Raw genomic sequence first — 24724 nt, 5'->3', positions numbered from 1 at the left:
AAACTCGCAAGAATGCTTCAAGAAAAACGGGGAAATCGTATGTCGAGACTACTACTACTACTGGTACACTTTCAAGCCAGTTCCACAATCTTCAAACTCGCCAAATATTCGCGCAAAGCCCGCTTGATCTCAGCAATCTGTCCCCGCTTGCAGCCCATATCGAGCAGGTCATGCTCAGACAACTCCAATAATCCACCCACTGAATCGTAGCCTTCGTCCTCCAGTCTCTTCTCGATAGCTTGGTTCAAGCGATACTTCTTGCAGAACTCCTGGGTGGAAAGTGATGGAATGTGGACTGTCGCAGGAAGTTTGAGAATGCGATGGTTGAGCTTTGGCGCCTCTCCCAAACCGCCGTCGCCTCCGCGGTTAATACCCTCCCCTCCAGTTCCACCGTGTCCGCCTGTGATACTCTGATCAAACGGCCAAAACGAGCACGTTTAAAACCGCCTCACCCCGGATGTCGGAAAACTCGTGGATGTCAGTCATATTGAGACGAACTCCTTGGCCAACTCCTCCTCCGCCTCCATCCTTTCCCTTACCGCCGGTACCACCCGTTCCACCTGCAAAGAGACATGAGCGGCGATTACTAGAACTCTATGGGGACTCATGGCATACCAGCAATATGGCGGACGACTGGTGGCGGCGCTGGCGCAGACTGTTGCTGGGGCTTGCTTTGAGTCCAGGGCCACATCGTAGAGAAAGAAAGAGCAGCGGGTGGGTTTCCGTCCTCCCAATTCTGGAGCTAGACTTAAATACTACTGTCAGAGGTACAGGTACATCGATGTTATCGCAAGCAATCCAATCGTACTCGAGAATAGTACCGAGCCCGAGTTGTTGGCGTACAGCAGGAATCCGTCCCTCTAACACGACTCTTCAGTCATGCTAGCGGTGCTGAAGCCTTACGTTTGTGTGAGACCTTGATCACCGGCGCCAGACCTATCCCACCGTTTCCACCAACCTTTGTTCCATCACCACCTCTACCACCGGTGCCTCCTGAGATGATCCCAAATTCAAGCTCTGTTTTCGAATTGATCGTTGGCCCTTGTCCTATACCTCCATTGCCACCTATCGGTCCATCACCACCCTTGCCCCCCACCCCGCCTGTAGTGTCATTCTCGATGTCACTGTAGGTTCAGACGGAGAAGGACGTGGAGCTTACCCGTGATCGCTGGTCCGATATCATATTCACCTGCTCACTCAGATGTGAACTTGATATAGCCAAGTGCATGGATTTTTTGTCGCACCTAACCCAATAACCTGTTCGTCCATTGTCAGATTGTTGTTGCTATTTAGGTAAGAACCGCCTGACCTTGAGCTCGTGTATCGATCTCAAGACCTTTTCGATATCGATGTGCTTGAGAGGTCTGTCAGTACAACATTCAGCAGATCAAGCAAGTCAATGCTGACAGCCGAATCAACTGCGGCTCGCAGCGCAAGAATGGCCTGGAGCTGTGGATGAATCTGACTGTCGTCTTCTCCGTCAAGCTCGCCTTGCGATATAGCTCCTTCTGATTCACTTTTAGGGAGTGAATCAGGCTTGATCATAGAACGGCCGCTGGTGATAACCCACGCGAAAGTCTGCTCTCTGGCTGCTTCATCTGGTCCTCCGCTATTCTCAACTATTGGTGGAAGCTTTTCGATAGGAGCAGCCGTCTGGGCGTGTCCATGGTTAACCTAGCTGTATGTCAGCCTTTCGAGTGACTCGACGCCGTCAACCACTCACTGGCTGGACAGCACCCTCGAGTGAGCTCTCGAGTGGCCTTGCAGCAACAGATCCTAGAACCAGCAACGAGAAATGCAAAACCACACTAGCCGTTGCCGTTGGCCACATCTGGGTTTGGTGGTAGGGTGAAAGGCACTGCTTTCATCCTCTCAGTCGAAATGAGCGCTCGCCTCTGGCATGTGGCTGTTGATCGCGACGAGCGCTCCTCAAAAATAGGATTACTATTGTTGCCACGGCTTTCTTCTTTGTTGCCTACTGTACCTCTATCCAAGCTTTGCAATGCCTCAGCCAAAAATAACTTGATCTGTGAGGAAAGCGCGCATCGTCCAAAGCGCCTAAATACTTGCCAATTTTGACATGCACCTGGTGAGTATTGGAGCCAGCCAACATACGACTCTCTACCCTTCTTGTCGCGAATCACGAAACTGCCTCAGCTCAGCCAAAAAATTCTCTAATGTCCCGCGTCTCTAATCATCGTAGCTATAACGTACACATTCGCTGCGAATATTATCAACCATATCGCACACCCAACAAGCGTCGTGATTTTCCCACTACTGTAGTCGATGCTGCCCTCCCACCCCACCGCATCAGCCTCCGGTTCAGAAACAGTGCTTGGCGGACTCGGCTTCTTCACCTGCATGATAGTCTTCGAGGACGTGAAGAAAATCAAGGGGATGATGATGAACGGGAGGACGATGGAGAGTATAACCTGAGAGGCGACGAGGAGTGTGTCGATTCCTGGTCGCCCTAAGGCAACTGCCACGATCATGGACGGTATAACTGCGATAAGCCGGGTCATCAGTCGACGCAGGATCGGCTGTTAAAACGTCAATTATTACCAAAGCGCAGATCCTGAAGGGACATACCGAAAGCCGCCAGTTCAAGAATCCCTCAGCAACCGCCTGTCCTGCAACGGTGGCGATGATGGAAGAGCTCTGACAATTGGTGAGTTGCAACAAACAAATTAATGCTGAATATATACTTGACCAGCAGCAAGAAGCGCCACTGCAAACAAGGTTGCCGCTCCTTTGCTCACGACACGTTCAATGACGTTGTACACATCAAACAGACTCGCAGATTCGCTGTTCGACGTAGAGATGTCGTGTCCATAGTAGAAAACCATGGCAGCCACAATTAGGATCCTGACGGGATAAGCAAACGACAAATGTCGAGAAGAAACCATACATTGAATTGATCAGGACCGCAAAACCCAACAAACTGCCTATGACATCGAGTCGCGCGTGGTTGAGATGGGCCCGGATGAAGACGATGCTATTGTTTTCTCGATCGCTGTGTCGTTTCACGCGGGTAGAGTGAGGGCTTGCGGCGGGGGTCCGGAACACGGAATAAATGAACTCCAGCCACGGAGGACGTTTTGATTCGAGTTGCAGTGGTGGGGGCGATGGTTGGTCGACTGAGGTGTTTGATAACAGTCTGTTCTGGGTAGCAAGAGCAGACCCCAAGAACAGACTGTGAGGCATTATGGTGGCCCCGAGTATGCCGACCGCTGCAGTGAATGCGATAAGAAATCAAGTCAAGTAGTTAGTTAGAACATAACTTACAGGTATACAAGGCGTTCGACTTGAAGATGGTCTTGGACGGGAGAAACCCTTCAAATGCATCTGCCCACTGGACGTGGACTTTGGAAACGACGATGATCATGCAGACAAATACGGCGAGCACCTAAATTTGGTCAACAACAGGTTAAAAAAGGCACGAGGCACCCACCAATCCGGCAATGAGAAGCTCAAAGGCGCGCACGGGGGTTGATCTAAGTGGGTCGCGGAGTGCAAGCAGGAATATTACGTCGAAGGCTGTAAGAAGAACGCCATGCCATACTTCGAGTTTTGGGAAGAGTAATACCAGGGCGATAGCTGACCTGTAGATAGACAATAAGAATAGAAGGAAGTCATCAGCAAGATGTGTACCCAAGGAGTTCTGCGAGGTCCGTTGCAATTATGGCGACTTCAGAGAGAAGGTAGAGCGGGTAAAGTAGGAGGTGACGGTATAGAAGTTTGTGTTTTGGACGGTCGTGGAGAAGAACACGACAATGGGACGCGAGATCTATACTTGTTTATCTGGTGGCCAGCTTCGTCGACACGTCAGGCGCACCTAGACCAGTTACACAGCCCAGACGCGTCGCTAGCGATTGTAAAAAAGCAGCAAACAGTCCTGCGAGCAAGACGATGAACAGCAATCGAAACCCATGGTCCGATCCTGCAAGAGGGCTTCAGTTTTGCTTACAGAGAATAATGGCGAGATAATCTACCTGCTTGAAGGTCTGTCGCCCAATTCCCAGGATCGAAATACGCTACTGCACAGACGATTCCAACCTAAGCGAGTGCATCAACATCGGGGGGACGTCCAAGTTGTGAAAAGGGGACTGACGCCAGCGTGTTTGCTGAGATGGAGGGTGACTGTTGAAGAAAATAGTCTGAGACGGTCGTAGATGGTGGGCATCCGGGTTGACATGCGCCCTGACTCTCCTCCGGCCATATATACGTGGTGGGCCACCGGTACCCAAAGAAGTGGAACATGAGCAACCCAACAGAACGGGAATCAACGTGCTCACTCGATTCCTCCTTTCAACAACGTGTTGCCGCCACTTCCGCCATTCTTTTAGCTCATAATGCTGGCAGGAACCTCTATTTTGCGCTGTGTAACACTCAAGCAGGGATGAAAGTGAAGAGACAACTATTTTGGGATTCGATCAATCAAAACTTGGCGAAGGCTTTTCTTTGGCTTTTCTTTCTCTACTCTCATATTCGCCCACAAATCGACCATCCTCGCCGGAATGACTCTCAAACGCTCAACATTGCGCCCTCCTTCAACTTAGCTTTCTAACACCCCTCATGAAATACACGCCCGGCCCCTACCCAAGCCAGATGGCCCAACCCAGCGGAACTTGACGCCCTTCGGTCGTTCATCGCCCGTTTAGTTTCGTAACATCCCGCGTTTCGGTGCCCGCATCGCCTTCAAATACCAAGCCCCACTGGCAGCACACACACCAGCTCACTGCGTGAAACATAGAAATAAACCTCTGGTCGATCAGGTTGTTGTTGTTCATGTCGCCCAAAACTCAGGAACTGCTATGACGACCCACAGAAAAAAACCCTTGCCAAGTGGGAGCATTTGATGCCCAGCACAGATCACTCTGAAAGTTCCCTTATCCCAGAATACCTTCCCGGTTACAACTTTCTGAGTCGCACCGATCTGTGGCGCCTGCAACAACTCCTGCTGTTCCAAGCCTCTAGTCTTGAGCACCAAACTGGGCAGACTACCACTACCTTAGCTGTTTGGCCACCGCTGCGCTGCGTGGGTATACTTTCCGACAACAATGGATCTAGTCGCGTTAGAACCTAGTAGCTTTCTCTATTATATTTTATCCTCCAACCACCGTCTTGAAAAATCGCTCAACGACTGCTTTTCCCTTCCTCAAGTTATCCAGCGATATGCGCTCGTTCGGCAGATGCGCCTGGTCGGAGCTCTGGCCCATGGGAAGGTGTAACGCATGACAGCCAAACTCCTTCTCCAAGAAAGGCACCGAAGGAATGGACTGCAGAGGATGAACAATACTGTGACGAAAATCAACATCAACTTACTCCGCCTTCTCGGATACGTAGCGGCTTTATGCCCCATTCCGCCGCGACAGCGTTCTCGAGAGCATCAAACCAGAAGCCCTCGAGCTCGCCTAGCCACCAGTCAGCTGTATGCTTCACGGCCAGCTGAGATTCAACGTCAGATGTTGACTTGACATATATGCGACGGACAAACCTTCAGCTTGTTGGGCGAGTTGAGCGCCTTGAAAGAGGTCTCCAGGTAATGGCTCAAGGACTGGGAAATAGTGCATAAATCTTGATCTGGTACGATCCGTATCGAAACTTGAGACTTGATGGTGCCAGGAATAACCGTTGCGTCTAAGGTGTTCTATGAGCTTGTCGTTGATTGTCAAGAAAATCATTGATACTTCTAGGCCCAGAAATGTCTATCGAGTGAACCGTCAAAGAGGGTTCGCACCAACGAGAAGACAATATTGATGTCGTGGTTGAGCCTTCAGCAATTTGTGCGATGCGTTCTTTTTCAGCGGCGTCCTGCTTCCGTACTTGAGCATCTAGGCAAAATGAGCTACGAAGCAAAACTTAGGAAATGCAAACAAAAGCTCGGTATCTTCACTCGATGCTCTGGGTCCGTCAGGGTGGCCAGTAAATGGACCCTGACATGGTTCAGAAAGGGCCAGACATAGTTGGCATATACCACACATATCCAGAAGCGGTTCGACGACAGCACCACCCTCGATACCGGAATGCAGGTCAGGACGGTCGTTGGATATTTCCAATGAACAATGGACAACGCCACGCAACCCGTAGGTGATACATGGAGTATCCTCTCCAAACCAGGTCGAGTTACTTTGAGCGGAATCAGTACAAGAACGAGTCAAATCTTGTGGCGTCAAACCTGACGAGGATTGCGTCGATATGGCCAATTATGTCCTTGTGTTTTTGCACAGCTTCGTCAAACCCTGCACTTCCACATTCTTCCTCGCCTTCAATCAGGAATACAACATCGAGACCGAGTTTCCGTGCTGCGAGGAGCTCCGCTACTGCAAAAGCAACAGCAAGAATTGGCCCTTTGTTGTCGGTACACCCTCGGCCGTATAGGTACCCATTTCGTCCATTGAGATGAAAGGGGTCAGAGTCCCAGCCCTCTGACGGCGCCGGTATGACATCGTAGTGCCTGTGTCTCGTGGTAAGACGAAAAAGAAATCTGACACGAAATAAATTACCCGTAAAATAGTACCCGGGGCTTATCTGTCTTATTCCTCGGTGTTACACCAGTAAAAGTCCCAAGAACAAGCGGATTCTTCCCATTCTCCGTCGGCAGCTATACGGGTTTATAAAATCAACTCTCAACTGAAAAAAATGCCTACAAGCTGCGCAGTAGCGCCGAGCTGGGCTAGGCATTTCTTTAACCATATCGCTGCCTGGCGACAGTCCTCTCGGTGTGACGGATTGGAGCTCACGCTCGGAATGGATATGAACTTGGACAGTGCATATGTGAGAGTGTCTGGCAAAACTTTAAAAGACGCCCATCAGTGACATTTGGCGAACCTGGGATTTGAGAGCTGCCAAAGCTCGGGGACGCGATCGGGTCTTCAGAAGATGTTGACAGCTCCCACATCTATTCCGTTTATTTAAACCGCGTGAAATAACCTTCTGGTGGGAACCGAACCTTGATATGGTCATCGTTCCCCCCGGTAATTAAGGTCGCGTGGGTCTTGTCCGTCGTGATGATCGAGGAAAGCACGATTCCATTGTGGGCTTTCCATGCAGCGGTGCAATCGAAAGACGCGGAAAAGCGTTGGACATTACCATCGGCAGAGCAAGCATATAGATCTGAGCCAGTTATTGACAAAGAAAGTACATCAACTCCCTGTTGCAACCGTTGTCAGAGGGACATCGGAATTATGGGCTGCACGAACCTCTTGCACGATGAGGCTTCTCACTAGAGTCTTGGTACCCAGGTCTAGGACTTTCACAGAGCCATCTTGGCACCCAGCGAAGAGGGTAGAATCGTCTTTAACGACAAGAGAGAAGATTGCGCCGCTGTTAGTACACTCAAAAGCATGTACTTCTGTTGGTGTCCCATCCGAGCAATTCCAAATCTAGTTGAATATGTGAAAAAAAAATGGCCCCAGAGAACGATGAACCCACTTTGACGAATTCATCACCACTTCCGGTCGCGAGACGCACCTGCGACGAGCCCCCCTCTTCTTGCAGCAACGCCATGCAGTATATATACCCGAAATGGGCGAAATCCATGACATTCCCTTCTGAAATGTTCAAGAACGCTCGAGGGGACTTGCCTCCGCGCTCGGAATGAGGAGAAATGTCGCGACTCTGCGGCTGCGCGCCTGGCCCATTGTTGGCGTATATATCTGCTGGCCGGCGTTCGTATTGGGGGTAACTGTCGAAGAATTTATGTACTTCGCGTCGGCGGGGAGTGGAAGTGCCAGACTCTCCTTGGGGAGATGGCACCTGCAGGTCTTTGTTACAGTCGAACCATTGAATGGATGTGTTTTGGCAGCCGACATAGAGTGTTCGAGATGACGGAACCCATGTCAAAGAGAACAAATCGCCTGCACCGGTTTCAAGGTAAGGCGAAATAACGTAGAGTGGTGTTAGTGAGGCCGTGCACCAAACCTAACGAGCGTTTCGTCGAGGGAAAGAACAAGACGCGTAATGGACACTCACGCGAATTGTGCTATCTCCAGACGCGCTGAACAGCCATTTCTCCTCTTCCGCGTATTCGAGGGCAAGCACAGATCCTGTGTGGCCGCGTAGACTATCTTTAAACCGAAGAGACTTTCGGTCCCAGACCTGCTTTCGCGTCAAAGATGATCAAGTTGGCAAAGGCAGCATACCGGAATATCCTGGCTTTGGCTCCCACAAAAGATGTATAACTCACTCGCAGCCAAGCTCAAAACTGAGCGGCGTTCGAGCAGGGAATGAGCCAAACGAGGAGTGGTTGTTGTAGGCCCCTGGGTGTCGTCGGAGTCAATCTGCTGCCACAGATTGCGGCTCAAGGATGCTACAGCACGAGCCTTGTTGTCTAAACGCATAACAAGTGGGTGATAAGCGTACGATGAGGAGCCATTGAGTAAAAAAGGTCTTGACTTGTTCACTTCTTGCCGACCCTTACGGCCTTTGATTTCGGGGGCCTCGACGGCCGAGTGTCAACGGGGAATAGGAGTGACGTGCGCGTTGCGTAGAATGGCGTTCGCTATCCCCCCATGAAGGAGGTGGTCAAGACGATCAAGATTCTCAACGTCATCGGTGCTCACCGAGTTTGCTTCCGCTTTCCTTTTTTACCCAAGCTTCGAGATTTCTAGCAGTGCGCAATTCAAAATGCATGATGACCAGCGATAAGAATTTCTTGCTTTCTCAAGGACCAAATGATTCTGTTAAGCAGGAATATGGAGGTCTCCGGCGATCATTTCGACTTGATCCGATCTGTGTCACCGCGTGACAACTCCTTCCCCTTCCACCATGTTATCCACTCGTGCAGTCGGCCTCAGCTCTCCTTTGCGTCAAGCCATACTAGGACGCGCGCTGGGTGCGCTGAGAGCTTTTGACATTTTCGGCTTCTCCTAATAACTTTCTATTATCGTGCAGTCCGCTCGCCGGTCGCACTTGCAAAACGGTACGCAGGACCATCACTTGAGGCATTCCGTTTGATTGAACAACTCACAGCTCTGTACAAACCGAATCCCTACCTCCCTCGGCCGCCGTCGATATTCTGAATCAGCAACGTCTTCGTCGACCAAGCAGCCCCCACTTCACCATCTACCAACCGCAAATGACATGGATTCCGTCAATCTTCCATCGTGCAACCGGTGGTGCCCTTAGCGCATGTGTGTATCTGTTCCGAATACTATATACTTTCCCCCGTTCACAATGTCGCTTATCATGTGATAGTGCTTTACGCATTTTCTCTGGCCTACGTTGTTGCCCCGGGCACCTTTGACTCGGCTCATGTCGTTGAATTCGTGGCTGGCATGCCTGATGCGGTCAAATATGCAGGAAAAACTCTCCTTGCCGCTCCTCTTCTCTTCCATTCGTTCAACGGTGTTCGTCATCTGGGCTGGGATATGCTCAAGTGTGCGTGCCTGCCCTCTCTCTCATTTGACCATTGCTGATTTGAACATAAGTCATGAATGTCAAAGGAATGTATCAGACAGGCTATACCGTCCTTGCAGCTACCGCCATTGGCACGGTTGGCCTAGTTCTGATGTAAACTAGACAGCTACAAATACTGGAATGAAAAATTGAAAAACTCTGCTTCTGTCCCAGATTCATTCTTGGGCCCGCAAACCATGCAGCCCACGCGCCACACATCACCTGGACTGGCTCTGGCTTTTCCTGCTTCATTCAGGTCGAAACCGTGTACCTCCCGGTATTTCACGAGCTCTGTTTCATTCGGAACAGAATCTGAAGGCCCACTAGAAGAGAGATACTTCTTCACTGTTAGATGTGGGCCTTGACGAGAGATCTGGATATATATCGCGCCTGCAGATGAGGAGCCAGAGGTACTGGTGGAGATCGTAGCTGGTTCAATAGACCAATCCGACCAAGGAGTAGTCACAACCGCACTTCATTGCCGTAGGTAAGCTGAGAACACTCGGATTGAGAAACCCCCCACGCACGAGACGAATTCTTTACCATCTTCCAGCTCTACCCCAGCCTTGACCCAATTCCCAGTTGTTCCCGTCGCACTGGTTATTATCATTAAACATCCTTGATCATACTGGACCCCCCAAGCTCCACGGATCCAAACACCAGCCACGAAGTCTCGTGTAGCATCGATTGGGCGGGCGAACAGAGCCCCATCGCGATTTTCAACACCGTTGGGCTGCTCTGCGGTGCCTGGAATTCGCCACCAATCGGTTGATGGAAGCGCCTTCAACGAAAGTTGTTTTCCGGAGGAAGATATGGTATGCGACGAGGCGGGCGGGTCAAGCAAGAAGTTGAGCGATGCATCGTTGAACAAGTCGATGGGCATGGTGGTGGCAAAGCGGTGGTGAGCGATCAGCTGATTCGGACTCCGAGATTAACCCGGCAGCCAGAGACGCTGGCCGCGGCTAAGGGTTGTACCTTAATGCGTCTTGCAGCATATAAGAGAGCATAAAGCAGCACTAATTCGTGCATAGGTAGCTTCTTCGACCCAATATGCTTCCCATCTCGACGCGAAGTATCAGACGAGGTTGACAAGTTTTATTCTCTCAACTATCTTGACAGCCAGGCAAGTTCAGAGGAAAATAGATCTCAAGCTGCGTCCTTGTTAGGTTCAACGTACTTTCCACTGCCACGCGCAAAGATATCCTGCCCAATCAGGTCAACTCGCCATCAAATAACTCAAAGCTCATTGAGACTAACCTTGACCACTCCTCGAGAGATCAGCTTCAGGGCATCGCGGCTCTCCCACAACGGATACAACACCACGCTAAACGCCGACAAGAAGGTCCATATAATTCCGATCACCACCCAGGCTGTATACCCACCCTTGCCATAAATCGTCGACGCGAAAAAGAGTGGCAGCGGAATTAGGATGATGAGAACGAGCAGCTGGAGGAAGCATTGAGCCGCTCGGTGGGTTACTGTAGCCTAACTCGACTTACCAAAGCCAGCGATGACCATGCAGCAAAACGGAAAGCTTTATTGAGGGCGACAGGGTCTAGCTCGTCCGCGATCTCAGCAGCGTTGAACGAGTCAGCTACGGAAGGAGTCTTTTCCTTCTCGATACTCGGTCGATCTGCGGCGTTAGCTTCCTTCTCTTCCGGTTTGGAAATCGGACCTGGCGCATTGATAGCCCGAGTCGATTCGAAATCGTAGTTTTCTGGCCACTGCAAAGGTTTACTTCGAGAAATACTATGACCGTAAATATCACGCACGACATAAGAACTTGCGGTTGCAATAATACCTCCGACACCGATGGACGCCAAGTTCCCCGCAAGCATCTCGAAGTCACCTCCACTGGTCTAGAGATCCAAAATATTAACCGCCAAGACCACATCAAGTGCGGTAGGTACTCACGACGACGTTGATAACCCCTCCATTCAGTGTGCTTGTCGTCACCAGCCAAGCGATAATTCCTGCCGCAAAACCAGCGACAGCCCCCACAATGCACCCCGTCTTGTTCGCTTTACTCCAGGTGATGCAAAGGGCGATCGGTGCGACACCGGACCCGAGGATAACGCCCATGAATGTCTTCATGGAGTTGAATATCGCAGAGACCATAAGGTAGAAGAACATCACGAACGTAGAGCCAACCCATCGACACGCCGATGTAAAAGAAAATCAGGCCGGCAAGTCCAATTACTAAAGCATAAAATGCAACCTATAGGTGGAATCAATGAACTGGTCGCATCGAAAGATTAGGCAGAAAATGTACCATAAGATGGCTGACTCGCATAATCTGCGCCTCGTTCGCTTGCGGATTAATATAGCGCTACACAAACACTTCGTTTAGGAGCTATCATCGGTGGATCAACCACTAACCTTGTACACATCGTAGGTGAGTAGCGACGAAACTGCAATTAGTTCGGCCGAAGTTGCCGATGTGACGGCAAGGAAAAGTAACACCAGTAATGCAGCAGCGCCAGCCTTCCCTAGTAAAGCGCTGGCTGCAGCTGCAGCAGGTAAACCCGCTGAGACATCAGCAGCCGACAAAGGACGCATTTCAGGATCTCCTCTCAATGCGACTGCTGCCAGACCCAGGGTGGTCGCTAACGTGAAAGGAATAGCGAACCACGCCAACCCTCCAAGCAAATATGCCTTGACTGTTGTCGACGGCCTACTGGCAATGGCGCGTTGAAAGTAGGCTTGGTCTTGGAAGACGGTGGCGAAATTTCCTAGAAACAGTCATGACCAATAATATCCCAGGCTCCAACGCATACCAATGATATTTATGACTCCAAAAATTAGTCCATTTTTGCTGCGCATGGTGACATAGGATCCATGAGCATTCCCTGGGACCGGAGAAGTTTTGGCAGCGGCGGTGAGGAGGTCATACATCTTGGAAGGGCTGCCTATCTTGTCACTGGTTGCATAAACGCTGAACACGAAGACCTGGGTGAGAATATTCAAGTTAGGTGGTATGCCCAACATTTGTGGTCGAATGCCGTACCAAGATAATGGCGAAAAGTACGGTCGTATGCGTGTAGTCGCATAGAAGCGTAGATCGCATTCCACCCACAACGACATAGATAGACACGCCGAGGGGAATCAGAAAGCACGCCGCAATAGTGCTCATTCCAGTTAGATCAGTTACCGTGGCGCTGCCACCAAGGATAAGCATTGAGCTGACGATAATGTTCGTGGCAAGTCTTATCAAGACTTAGGCAAACGGCGCGTATCAAAGACCCGGGAGTGCACTTACCCAAAAAACATGAAGACGAGATGGGCTGTTTTACCCCATCGCGCCCCGACAACTTCGAGCCAAGTATGCGCAAACGGTGCATTGAGCTTTAACTTTGCCGCTATCTGTCGAGTCTGAGAAAATGTTTGCGTTTGACATATTGATCTCACCATCGCGAAAAGCAAAACTTGTATCGTTGCTCCCGCTCCATACCACCATGGCCCACTGATACCTGACCAATGGGTCAGACGAGCACTCGATTGGAGGTATTACTTACCATATTTGTACGCAACAGCACTACTCTGAAGTAATGTTGCTGCCCATGTCCATGCTGAGACGATTCCCGCCGCAATAAGACCCGGTTTCACGCTGCGAGACGCGCTGCTGAATTCTTCCGATGAACGAGGAGAGAATGGCGTGTAGCGTGCTTGAATCGCAGTCAACCCGATCATAAACACGCTGAAGAACAGGCCAATTCCTATAAGATGTTCGGTGCATATTCTGACCCGTTATATCTGGAGACTGACCGACAACTGAAATAAAATGGTCAGAAAAGATCCATACCACAATGGCGGTGACTCACCAACCCCATACCCGGCACCCTGAGGAAGCACAGTCGAGCTGGAGGACATAATATGTCGTGTAGAGAAGGGAACTTCTCAGCTTGCTTCAGGAAGCTAGCGGCATGGCTGACTTTGTGTGGAGTCTTTATCTATACGACAGGCGATAAGCCATTCGAAGTCCTGCCAACCAGCGCCGCCGAGTGGCATGGAACCTTCTTTTAGTCGATACGCGTCGTAAAAGGGCCCGTTTTCTTGTCACATAGCAAAACGAAAAAAAGAAAGCCGAATCAGCAACAAAAGTCAGGTTATATAAGCCTTTGATCGTATGATGCACAATTACTTTTACGACTAACCAGTCAAAGTCAGATGGAACTCTCCGTTATCGCGATATTCGAGTCCACCAAAAAGAGTGTTCCCCCTGAGAAAGTCGATTCGTCCCATTTTTATCTCATCCCTAACCCCATGTGCACGTGCAACCGCAACTCGACTGTGGAAATCGTTTTCAGCTTGAATCCACTCCTCACGCGACATGGCCATAAGCTCTCGATGCGTGAGGTTCTTTTGCAAGATGAAGATATATGGCATAGAGAACGTCACCAACGAGCACTATACCATCGTCTTTGCGCTGGATGTGAATTAAGTCCCAAGGCCAGTCCAGGTCTGGAGACTTCAGTGGAACCGGAGGAAATGCCATATATGTTGTTGAAACAGCAACCATCATAGAGGATAGAGGGGGGGTTGTAGCAGGTTGAAAAAGATCGTAGTTCTCAATGGGACGACTGGTGCGATTCACTCGTATCATGGCGTGATTCGGAGGCCTTGACGCATCCCAATCGAGGTATGAGTTCTCATATCGTTGGTTCGCAAGCTGTGCATTGACAGTTACCGGGGGAGCACTCCAGGATTGTGGAGGGGGTGCCTGAGGCCACGACCAAGGTGACTGCATTGCTGGCACATACGGAGACAGAGGCTGCGATGCAGGCACTTGAGTCACTGATCGCGACATGAGAAGAGAGACCATGAGAGATCAAGAAGCGAACTCAGAGGGTAACCAGGTATAAAACTCTGTGGGTATTGTGGAATGTATGGCGTCGATCGATGAACAGCAGCAAATGGATTTGGTCGCCGCTTGCGCTGAGTATTGGGGTAAGCCATTGTGCTCCCTTGAACAAGGCAGACGTGCCTTAAAAGGTGAGGACCAGCTGGAGCACTGACCCATATTAGTTGGGAAGAGTCAAGTCGTGTTTTGTGGGTCCAGATTTATCATGCACGAGGCGCCGAATCTGTTGATTCCCTCAACAGCAGTCCCAAACTGGTCCAAGAGATGCCTTCTGAGCCAGGGACGTGCCAGTCATGAGCTTGCAGTAGTCACACAATGTCTTGATAAGGTCCACGTCGCAAAGCTAGTTGACGATGTTGATAGAGTTAAATGTTGGTGGGAGACCAAAAAAGAATCAGATCAGTGAAGCTGACCAATGCTGTGACACGTTTGTGTGTCCCAAATGTTTTCCCTTGCCTCGAATGACCATGAACGATCTTCCCGTCCTCAACCCGTCCTGCAAACTTTTCCACTGAGGGAAGGCGCCATTGGACGTGTATTTCGAACGCAGAAGCTGAGGCCAAACTCGAACACAAATAAAGAGGAGCCAAATATAATGACCGACTCATTGCCACTCGAGTGACCTTCGGAGCCACAAACACCAAGCATGCTGCCTTATACGGCACTCTTCAATGAAATTGCCGAGCGTCGTACAGAAGAAAACCCTTCATATGAGCAACTTGGGTTGTAACCATATCTTCCGAGTCTGTACTAGTATGTGATCTGAATCAACTCATCGTATGCCTTTCCAGTTCGGGCTAATGGCGGCCAGAGTCAGAACACCCTTCCCATCCTTCGAGAGGAGACAGGAACTGATCTTGGCAATGCCAACCACATATATTGGTGCGCGAGAGCAGGTTCGCTAGCGCTTTCTTTACCTCATTGCTTCGAAAGCCTTGACTAGGCTTTGTTTCATGACGGCTATGCTTGTCAACCTGCTGGAATATATGGCTTTACCGCAATCCAGCACGATATTTGGCTAATATAAACCCCACATCGCGGCCGTCGGAGAGCAGATTGGGTTTGTTGACTGAGCCCACATCTTTCCGGACTCAGCTCAGGAAAGTGGCGATAAAGTCAGCGCGGAATTCATTTCCTTGACCAAAAAGATAATTCTTATCTCAGAGAAGTCGTGCTGCAAGTGTAACCGCCCGCAGTCTTTGGTGTGGACGCTGAGATGCTTATTGGGACGAACGTCCATCGCCCGTTCAACACTATATCCATGTTCATCTCCTGCATGGGGTCTTTGATACGGTGCGTCCTTTGGTTTGGAGAAGTCGTGAACGAGGTATTCGATCATTCAGCAGTCTGCACTGATTTTCTGAACGCCATCCAGCTGTCGAGGAGCTCATTTGGCTGGTGACGATCCGAGAATTTCCCGCCAGTCGGGCCGGTGTCGCGGCCCGGCGTAGGCGGCCCGCACGTGGCCCTCGCGACGCTTCTTTCTTTCGCCGCCACATATAAAGGCGTCCGCTGGTCCCCAAACCATCCGCTCGCCCCAAGTTTAAATGCCCGTTATCACTGGCTTCGACATTCACGGTACTCCCCCCCTTTTTGTTGTTCCGCCCGCTGACCCTGACGGCAGATGTGCGCTTCCCGACGTCGCTCACGGGTGATGGCACGGACGCGATGAACACGGACTGCGACTACTCTTCGGCATATGTCACGCTCCTCACCGACTCTGCCCTGGTGGGCCATGGGATGACGTTCACCATAGGTCGCGGGAACGACATTGTGTGTGCTGCGATTGGCGCGGTCGCACAGCGCCTGGTGGGCAAGGAGAGCGAGGAGTTGTTCAAGGATATGGGGAAGACATGGGAGTACATGATGGCGGACCCACAGCTGCGCTGGTGTGTCCCCTTCCCTTTTTTACTTCTGGGTAAGCTGACGACAAAACCCTGGCAGGATCGGCCCGGAGAAGGGTGTGATTCATATTGCCTCAGGTGCTGTGAATAACGCGCTATGGGACATGTATGCGCGGGCGAGGGATAAGCCATTGTGGAAGCTTGTGGTGGACTTCACACCAGAAGAGCTGGTTAGCGCGGCTGCGTGGCGGTATGTGTCCGATGCCATTACAAAGGAGGAGGCGCTCGCAATGCTTAAAGCGAAGGAAGCGGGAAAGAAGGAGAGGGAGGCGATTGTTAGGGAGCAAGGGTGAGTTCATTGTGATTTACTATGCGAACAAGAGGCTAATGACTGAAGATACCCCGCATATGTGACGTCCGCCGGCTGGTTAGGTCCGCCTTCTCTCTTCCCCGCTCACAAGACTAACGCTGTTCCCAGGATACACCGACGAGAAAGTTGCGCGACTGGTGAAAGAGGCACTCTCTCAGGGCTTCAACCATTTCAAGATGAAGGTCGGGGCCGACCCAGCTGACGACCTTCGCCGTGGAAAACTCATCCGCTCGCTCATCGACGACCCCACGCTGCTGCCTCCAAGCCATGCGCCGCCACCCCCAGAGAGCATCGCGGGGAAGAATGCCGGGCCGACCGGCGCGGTGCTCATGATCGACGCGAACCAGGTCTGGGATGTCTCACAGGCAATCGACTATGTCACAGGCCTGAAAGAGATCAAGCCATGGTTCATTGAGGAGCCCACAGCCCCGGACGACATTCTCGGCCACGCAGCCATCAGGAAGGGGTTAAAGGAGCGCGGGACGGGGATTGGTGTTGCGACGGGCGAGCACGCCCATAATCGGATGGTGTTCAAGCAACTGCTGCAGGCTGATGCAATCGACGTGTGTCAGATCGATTCCTGCCGCCTCGCAGGCGTCAGCGAGGTCCTTAGTGTGCTCTTCATGGCGGCCAAGTGCGGCCCATCGTTTCTTTCTCATCTTATCTGATTACTCGACAGATATGGCGTCCCCGTCTGTCCACACGCCGGCGGCGTAGGGCTGTGCGAGTACGTCATCCACCTCTCGCTGATCGACTACGTTGCCGTTTCTGGCAGCATGGACCGCAACGTGCTCGAGTTTGTTGACCATCTCCACGAGCACTTCGTCACCCCCTGCTCTATCAACACTCGCGGCCGCTACAACGTACCCGACAGTCCGGGCGAGGGGTACAGCATTGAGATCAAGACCACCAGTATTGCCGAGTACGAGTGGCCTGGGGGGAGCTATTGGGTTGGGCGGAGAACAGAGGGCAAGGAATGAATGTACAACAAACAAACTGTATTTAGGTTGCCGAATGAAGCCCAAGTTAATGCAACCATTTAACGACTCACTGAACATGAATGAAGATTAGCCCACATAGCAATGTCTTATACTTGAGTTTGATTTGTCAGCGTTGGCGCGGCATCCTCACTGCCGATGAATGAACAATCGGACAGTATATCCAGGGGGTCCTGTCCGCAATCACTTTCATTGGCCTGAAATGCTATACGGTGAGTTCTCAAGATATGGTTACAATGCTTACCTCCTTTCTCCAAGTTTGAGATTCCCCGATGAGCTGACTAAGCTGCACCACCTCTGGTGCAAACGCGGCGACCCTCCACAATTTCCCTCTCGCGAGCATGGCAAGGTCCACCGCAGGTCGCCCTGCGAGAACCCAATATTTGCCTAGTTCGCACATCGGTTCAAACCATTCCACAGCTCCGGTCGTGAAAACACCTCGAACGCCCAGGACGTTGAACAGGTCGGACAGAGAGATGTTATTCGCTGCTCTGAATTCGTCCAGAAAATCACAGCGCGTGAGGCATGACCGTTCCAGCCAGCGCCAATAAACGCCGTCTCGCGGTACTTCACCGGTTTGAGGGTCCAGCAAGAGGTCAGTGAGGGGTGTACCAAAGACATAGCGTGCGATAACATAGACGGTCATAAACACATTGAGACGATGGGTAAATATATACCCCAGTCGATTGACGTCCTCCAGGGTGTGAATCCGATAAAGCCGCATTGGGGGGCAGAGCTCGTTGCTAGGCACGATTCGGATTTGACGTGTGGAATAGAGAAGGTAAGTGGGAGGATGCTCCAGTTTGGAGGGTTCCACAGAGTGAAACAAAGTTATGAGTTTCCTGACGAGCATCTCGGCGGATGCGAGATCCCCTTCGGAGTACTGGAAATATTGTGCTGGTGCCTCATCAGTAAGCTTTGGCACAAGGAAGGATGCTATGTGCAATGGATTGCGTTGCAAAGGATTGGAAAGGCAGCTCTTGCGGCCAAGAACGGTCCACGGTAGTCCAGGTTGCGACCAGCACGCGTCGTCGCATTCGGGCATCCACAAAATGACATTCGAGGAGGTTGGAAGTACCGAAGCTAATTCTTCGACAGTAATCCCTACCCCTTGTCCAAGGTCAACGGTGCCCTCTTTGAAAGAAGCAAGAAGGGGAAGAAACAGAGTGTCATATGTCTGCAAGAATTTCGTTGTCTTTCGAACATATGCTAGGTAACGGGCCTTCAAGCATTCGGAAGAGGGACGGATTCTGATGTGTTTCTGGTCGAAAGCGGCAAGCATGACAAGGTCGGAAGTATAGCTGCCTATAACCAAAGATCTGTAGTTGTGTTTATAGAGAGGCAACTCTGACATCGGTCGGTTGAGGTAGACGACGAAATGGTTGATGGGGCGCCTGGGTCTGCCACAAAACACGAAAGCACTTGCAGCGTAGATCACCGACGAGGGGGTTGACGCTGTCAACAGAACGAGTGTGTGCAACATGAGAGTCAGACTGCAAGACGGATTAGGGGCACCGCGTATGATTGAGGCTTCAATCCGATCACAATTATTAGACACCTTTCCCGATCATCGCCGTCCAATCGAATTTGTCAAACTTCTTTCTGAGTTCTCCGACCCGTTCCTTGTTGCTCCGGAAATCCACTCGTTTCGGTCGCCGCCATTTCCTAGGTTCCAGCTCCAAAACATTGCCAATGATTTCCCCCGCAAAATATCTTGCAGACATCAACAAGTTGATACATTGCGGAGAAAACGAGAAATCGCACCTCGGAAACTCACCACCGCCTTTCTCCCCCTCTTCGAATCCCGCGGCATCTTCTTCTTCCGCCCCACCGTCACCAGTACCTTCGATGACATGGCCGTAACCCTTCTCGCCTTTGTAGTCGAACTGCACCATAAAATAAGGCAAATTAGGCACCATGGCCCGCCTAAATCCACCCGGACGACTTGAAAAGTCGATGAGTTTTTTGTGCTGTGACCACTCCGCCTCAGAAGCGAGGATAGATTCCTTGAAATATTGTGGGATGTCTTCAAATTGTTCCCAGGGCAGCGGAATGCATTCGATGAACGTGTGTTTTTGTCCTTTCAGAGAGATGACAGTCTCGTAGAAGATCACGCCTTGGTCGTCCTCTGCAAACATGCGCATGAGGCATTTCATAAAGTTCTGGCGTTAGTGTCAAGGGGTTTGGGCCAGAACGATGGATAAAGACCCACCCGAACTTCGTCCCAGACGTCATCATCTGCTTCAAGCATGTTGAGGTGGTGTTGGATAGGCACAATAAGGCAATGCCCCTTAACAAGTTCTTCGTTCGTTGTGCATGACAAATATGCCCGAGTGCCCATCGCAACAACCGGAGCTTTGGGTGGCGTCTCCCCATCTTCGCCATAGCAAAAGTGGCATTCTGCCAACACCTTTTGTGTCCGCTTGTAATCTATGGAAGTGTTGGGCTGGTTATCAGATGTGCGACGTGGTTACACACCATTGATAGCGAATTGTCGCTTCATCGCGTCCGAACGCATCTTTTGACGACCGAGCTTCTCGGCGTTGTCGTCGATGTAGTCCAGATCGTTCTAAGCGTGGTTTGGGTAAGGAATATTCCAAACATGAGCTCATCATACCTGAAACTTGCCGTCGCTCATGATGGAACGCGCGAATTCGGCATCCAGATTCTTCTGGTCTGCCATTCCGCCACCGAATCTTTCTTGCCTCAGCATTTCGCCCAAAGTGGTCGTGTCGTCGTTTGCGTTATACCGGAGGATCTCGCCAGTTTTGGGATCGTGGGTTTCAAACTAAGAACCTGATAAATGAATTGAGGATATTGAATACTCGTCGACTTCACCTTTTCTTCTTTCTTTCTCCGATTACCTGGACGAACTCGATCGTCCTCGGCGCCATGCCCAACATCATATAAGCGACCATGTCCATCGAGGGTGGGGAGAACTTCAACACGAGTCCGCACTCCACCTTCGTCACCGCCACCGTTTGCTTTGCGTGCCTCCGCCTCATACTCTCGTTCAAGCGCGTCTGCATCTGGTGCTCCCATCAGTTTTGCTCGTATTACTTTCGCTTGCAATCGGTTGAGTGACGAAGGTGAAAGCGCGCGTGACTTGGAGGTGCCAGCAGATGGGGTCATAACCGAGGGTATTGGCGTTCGCGCTTGAGCAAGCGGTGAACTGGCTGCTGATGGAAGACGGAGAGCATCAAGTCGTCGGTTTGTTGGTGCAGTAGCAGCAGGCGTAGATGGCCCACTACCACCACTTGGCCCGCCAGGCCGGCGAAATGACGAGCTTCGGCTAGATCCACCACTAGCATTGACATCGTTGAACATGAATCGTCGTTCTCCCTCAGGCCGCCCACGATCAGCATCTCTACGACCAGATCGCTTTTCTTCTCGCTCATCAAGTATTCGCCTTTCTTCCTTCGCTTCCTCAAATGCTTCCAATGAACCAAAACGGTCAACAGCAACCTGTTCGATGGAAAGTCCCTCTTCCTCTGCTGTTTCGTACACTTTTCGTAGTCGCATCATCCGCCATGAGGAGCCGGGACCACCAGGAGTATTTGTTTTGGGAGGCGGAGCAGTAGCATTAGGCGTCATTCCTAGTTTGACTTCTGGATTGAGCTCTTTAGCATGGACCACGGGCTTGACAATTGTCAAAAACGGAATTGAGCATCAAGAAATAGTACCTTGGTCGGGTCAGGGCGGTCGTCTTTGCCTCTCCGCTTCACTTCCGTGCCCAAGCTCGAGAAGAAGTCGACCCCACCAGCCAGCGTCCGCTGATTTTGCGAAGGTTCACCATAGTCTTCCGTGAATGATTCGTCACCAGACAGACCCTCAATGCGTTTCCGAGCAGGCTGTGGTGTTTCCGACGCGGGAGCGAGCATCCAGTCATCGCGTTGTAATGGCGGTTCTGACCTGCTTGGAATTGCGGCAGACGTGAGTTTGAGGCTTTTTGCAGTCGGAATGTCCGTTGTAAGAAGCTGGAAAGTCGGCAATGAGAGATGACTTGAAATAATTTACGCGTACAACGCACGCGTTCGCCGTCCATGTCAATATTCTTCTCGACCCACATATCCTCCTCGTTCGGGTCCTCGTCAACAATCGTTACTTTTTTGGACTTTTTGTGTTTCCGTTCCCCATCTTCGTCATCGTGTTTGCTCCGCTTCTTGTGTTTCTTATCTGAGTCATGTTTTGACCGTTTGCGTTTGGAGGAAGTGTCGTCCATAACGCGTGACCGTGATGATCACCGTGTTGAAACTTGCAACAAACTACAAATAAAAGGTCTTACAAGTCCGCGACTAGTCTACCCAAAACAAAACAAAACAAAACAAGTACCACAACTCAATAAAATCTCGTCGCCTTGGTCTGCTTGCCATCAAGATTTGTCGACCGACAAAGACTCTGCAAGTGGAACTGTGCCTGCGACACTGGCTCGAACCACTCTCTCTCGAATTGAACCAAAACTACATCCCCAGGTCCCGCACCAGTAATATTTGCGTACTGGCCCAACTGGGAGACACTCCCCCGGACATCCGGCCCGATGATGACAACCCTGCCTTTGGCTGCCTGCGCAATCGAAACATCCTGGGTGGGTTGAACCGGCTGGGGTAATGCGCTTCGCATAGGTGCAAGCCACTTGGGGGCTAGTCTGATTCGCTTCTGGAGGCCATCTACATAGACGTTTATTGGAACTTTGAGCAACGCCTCGGTTAGAGGCTGATCAAGTTCGATAAACCCACTCCTGCCAACCGCATCTGCTTGGACGTTGGTGACCCGGCCGTGTCGTATTGGCATGATGATAACATCGATACGCTTTCCGGAAAGTGTGGGTATGCAAAGCCAGCGTCCCTCATCGTTTCCAATTTGGTGAACATCAGGCTGTGGTGATGAGTTGACGAGAGGGGAAAGATGTTCCGGGGTACCGGATGCACTTGAAGGCGAGTAGGAAGATGGTGAGTTGACATTGTCGTCCCAAAATGCCACACGCTGAGCCAACACACGCGAATAGCCAGACGAGGATCGACAAGCGTTGTCTGGTTCTGGTTCTGGTTTTCTCGGCTGCTCCAAAGGCTCTTCCCTATGCCAGAACACGACGTGTTGGGTAAGAACACGACACTAGATGAAATGTCAGCATTGTCCCATTACCCATGTCATCGGACTTACAACTTTATAGCCTTTTGGGCCGGGACTCTCTGGTCCATTCTGCGCCAATGAATTAGATCAAATCATGGTATTGCTATGTGCTCACCAATGGAAATACCTCAATCGCGCTGTCGAGGACACCTTTGCGGGCACTTTCAATCAAAGGGAAGGTCCTAATCACCGTACCAACTTCGCCAGCATGATAGCCATGGACGATTTTGACGAGATCCCGCTCGACGAAGTGCCGGACCATGCAAGACATCGGCACTTGTTCCCTCGTGTGATACTGTTCTGTTTCAACTATGACCAAAGGGTCTTGGCCAGAGTCGATGGAAATAACGCGTCCCAGCATTCCTCGTTCTCTACCACGGACGACATAAATGCGATCTCCGACCAGCGGCGCGGGGATTCCCGAGAATAAATGTCGGCGAAGACACGACATGTCGAACGTAACAACATCATCTTCATGCATTGGGGTTTGCAGTCGTTGGACAAAATTTGGGTCGAGGGCGCTGAATGGTGCGTTGTTCACAGCCACCCGGACTTGAGCTGTGCCGTCTGGCGAAAGCTGCATGATAAAGCCACTCCCACCGAATGGAAGGACCACTCGACAACCCGGGAGGAAAGCCGCCCCTTGTTGTCGACAGTAGGCCGTCTGGAACCATTTTGCATCGGTCGCCAGTTGCTCCCAGAGATGTAGATCGGAGGGAGAAGGTTGTGGGGCGATATTTACCATACTTGGAAGATGCGTTCCGTCGTCAAGTTGCAACTCTGCGAGTGTGTTGGATTGTATGGTTCGTGTTGATGATGAGCTGCTTCCGTGTAACCGTTCTCGAGGGACGACAGTAATCAGAGTGTCTTGTGCAACGACGAGGGCTAGTTGGCCGGCTCGGATCCCCGTCTCGGGGTCGCTTGCCTTGAGATGGACCCATTGGTACATTGGAAGAGACCCCGAGCTCGAGTTATTCGAAATTTGTGGACGTTTATGATTGTTTGGTGAAACTGGCGGTGTGCAAGATCGCTTCAAAGGCCGATTAGGTGTCTCTTCTTCATATTTTGGACGGTTTGTTGTTGCCTGCAGTTCTGTAGAGCATTCTCCAGAAACTAGCTAAGGGGGTGGGCTCAATCCTTGATAACTCGTTTCGATGATCTTATTTTGAATACCCACTTGATTGAGTTGTGGACGGCGTCGGCTCATGAGGGAAGAAAATATAGAGGGAAGAGCGTTGGATGGGAGAGGGGAAGAGGCTGACGCAGACCGCGGCCGAACGACCGCCATTCGCCAGGCTGGATGCCATCCTGGGCTAGAGAAGGATTCGAAATTGACGCTAACATTGATAGGTGGTTGATGTGATTCTATTCGGTGGGAGCCGACCAATGTGCCATATGTCGCGTGGGAATTCCCGAGAACATGCGGTTCGGCGCTTGCAGTCCCGCCTACCATTTTCAACAACAGCTGTATCTGAAGTGAACATCGGACTGCATCTCGAAACTCCCACAACTTATGTTTGTCTTAGACGTCTCATACCTCTTCGCTCCCTTTTCGCTCGCTGGTTTTTTTTGGTGGACCGGCGGAAGTGAATCAACGGGACGCCTTCACGAGCAGATGGCTTCGACGTTCAAGCTTCAGGAATACCGGCAGCCATTCACTCTTTCTGATTTCCCCTGTATAGTGCATGTTACCAAGCATCTTGAGCGGCGATATCAGAGCGCGGACGATGTCAAAGTTTTCCCGTTGACGCAGACAAGCACAACTCTCTGTGTGTAGACTTGAACGGCTTGTCCAATCGTTTCACCCGTCAACTGTTTGTTTTATAGCTCTGACCTCAGTTTGTTTCAGTGGCTACAACGCGCGAACTGTCCCTTAAATTCTATTCTTGATGAGCTTGAGAAGAGAAGCAAGTCGAATTGATCACCTCTTGACTGGAGAGTGTTTCTGACCCAGCAGGAGTTGGTTTACCGCCCGTTGCCTGCCAATTTCCTCTTGCCGATAGAAGTGTAGTATCGATGGATTGCAATTTGTGCCGGGACCAGGAGTATTACCATCGGTCCAAATACTAGTAGGACACTAGTTTATTGGTAACGAAAGAGTCCGGCATGGTCAGGGACTCAG

The 24724-nt window shown here is 51.0% G+C and overlaps 9 protein-coding genes across 9 annotated transcripts; 2 read left to right on the top strand and 7 right to left on the bottom strand.

The window, feature by feature from the left end:
* Positions 1-71: 71 nt before the first annotated feature.
* On the bottom strand, positions 72-1843 carry MIND_00871200 (uncharacterized protein; the record flags this gene model as incomplete). Its single annotated transcript, XM_037365371.1, has 11 exons — positions 1724-1843; positions 1571-1674; positions 1408-1516; positions 1310-1354; positions 1245-1257; positions 1160-1189; positions 904-1101; positions 778-860; positions 616-736; positions 453-560; positions 72-400 (listed from the first exon to the last, which is right to left on the bottom strand). The coding sequence occupies exons 1-11, from the start codon at positions 1829-1831 to the stop codon at positions 72-74; spliced, it is 1248 nt and encodes a 415-aa protein (XP_037218613.1). The 5' UTR covers positions 1832-1843.
* Positions 1844-2174: 331 nt separating this feature from the next.
* Positions 2175-4409, bottom strand: MIND_00871100 (uncharacterized protein; the record flags this gene model as incomplete). The annotated part of the gene is made up of 10 exons (XM_037365370.1): positions 4112-4409; positions 3993-4056; positions 3836-3940; positions 3652-3787; positions 3452-3602; positions 3286-3406; positions 2909-3230; positions 2706-2865; positions 2590-2658; positions 2175-2540 (listed from the first exon to the last, which is right to left on the bottom strand). The coding sequence occupies exons 1-10, from the start codon at positions 4217-4219 to the stop codon at positions 2175-2177; spliced, it is 1602 nt and encodes a 533-aa protein (XP_037218612.1). The 5' UTR covers positions 4220-4409.
* A 696-nt stretch (positions 4410-5105) lies between these two features.
* MIND_00871000 (Beta-Ala-His dipeptidase) lies at positions 5106-8377 on the bottom strand (the record flags this gene model as incomplete). Its single annotated transcript, XM_037365369.1, has 16 exons — positions 5106-5279; positions 5326-5448; positions 5498-5640; positions 5691-5834; positions 5878-5936; positions 5983-6129; positions 6179-6457; positions 6507-6604; positions 6651-6787; positions 6832-6901; positions 6953-7153; positions 7203-7385; positions 7435-7923; positions 7975-8100; positions 8145-8311; positions 8365-8377. 16 exons carry the CDS (start codon positions 8375-8377, stop codon positions 5106-5108), a joined length of 2553 nt encoding a protein of 850 aa, XP_037218611.1.
* A 392-nt stretch (positions 8378-8769) lies between these two features.
* MIND_00870900 (Cytochrome B subunit of succinate dehydrogenase) lies at positions 8770-9517 on the top strand (the record flags this gene model as incomplete). Its single annotated transcript, XM_037365368.1, has 5 exons — positions 8770-8836; positions 8896-8923; positions 8974-9134; positions 9199-9381; positions 9432-9517. The coding sequence occupies 5 exons, from the start codon at positions 8770-8772 to the stop codon at positions 9515-9517; spliced, it is 525 nt and encodes a 174-aa protein (XP_037218610.1).
* A 9-nt stretch (positions 9518-9526) lies between these two features.
* On the bottom strand, positions 9527-10282 carry MIND_00870800 (uncharacterized protein; the record flags this gene model as incomplete). Its single annotated transcript, XM_037365367.1, has 2 exons — positions 9527-9872; positions 9927-10282. The coding sequence occupies 2 exons, from the start codon at positions 10280-10282 to the stop codon at positions 9527-9529; spliced, it is 702 nt and encodes a 233-aa protein (XP_037218609.1).
* Positions 10283-10545: 263 nt separating this feature from the next.
* Positions 10546-13269, bottom strand: MIND_00870700 (Urea transporter; the record flags this gene model as incomplete). The annotated part of the gene is made up of 15 exons (XM_037365366.1): positions 10546-10602; positions 10657-10845; positions 10899-11123; positions 11172-11258; positions 11314-11487; positions 11540-11617; positions 11672-11728; positions 11779-12131; positions 12177-12348; positions 12407-12605; positions 12659-12762; positions 12808-12869; positions 12915-13115; positions 13165-13170; positions 13221-13269. 15 exons carry the CDS (start codon positions 13267-13269, stop codon positions 10546-10548), a joined length of 2013 nt encoding a protein of 670 aa, XP_037218608.1.
* Positions 13270-15807: 2538 nt separating this feature from the next.
* On the top strand, positions 15808-17454 carry MIND_00870600 (MR-MLE domain-containing protein; the record flags this gene model as incomplete). Its single annotated transcript, XM_037365365.1, has 6 exons — positions 15808-15838; positions 15885-16149; positions 16205-16453; positions 16502-16536; positions 16583-17108; positions 17154-17454. 6 exons carry the CDS (start codon positions 15808-15810, stop codon positions 17452-17454), a joined length of 1407 nt encoding a protein of 468 aa, XP_037218607.1.
* A 107-nt stretch (positions 17455-17561) lies between these two features.
* MIND_00870500 (Complexed with Cdc5 protein cwf19) lies at positions 17562-21694 on the bottom strand (the record flags this gene model as incomplete). The annotated part of the gene is made up of 10 exons (XM_037365364.1): positions 17562-17669; positions 17717-19002; positions 19031-19185; positions 19237-19634; positions 19685-19902; positions 19951-20041; positions 20090-20260; positions 20311-21111; positions 21156-21449; positions 21503-21694. The coding sequence occupies 10 exons, from the start codon at positions 21692-21694 to the stop codon at positions 17562-17564; spliced, it is 3714 nt and encodes a 1237-aa protein (XP_037218606.1).
* A 116-nt stretch (positions 21695-21810) lies between these two features.
* Positions 21811-23809, bottom strand: MIND_00870400 (uncharacterized protein; the record flags this gene model as incomplete). The annotated part of the gene is made up of 4 exons (XM_037365363.1): positions 21811-22584; positions 22633-22671; positions 22718-23719; positions 23780-23809. 4 exons carry the CDS (start codon positions 23807-23809, stop codon positions 21811-21813), a joined length of 1845 nt encoding a protein of 614 aa, XP_037218605.1.
* Positions 23810-24724: the final 915 nt, after the last annotated feature.

This window comes from Mycena indigotica (genome assembly GCF_014461135.1).
Source record: "Mycena indigotica strain 171206Taipei chromosome Unknown Mind.scaff0007, whole genome shotgun sequence".
NCBI classification, from domain to species: domain Eukaryota; kingdom Fungi; phylum Basidiomycota; class Agaricomycetes; order Agaricales; family Mycenaceae; genus Mycena; species Mycena indigotica.
Note: the sequence above shows the minus strand (reverse complement) of the source record. Positions and strands in the feature narration are given on the sequence as shown.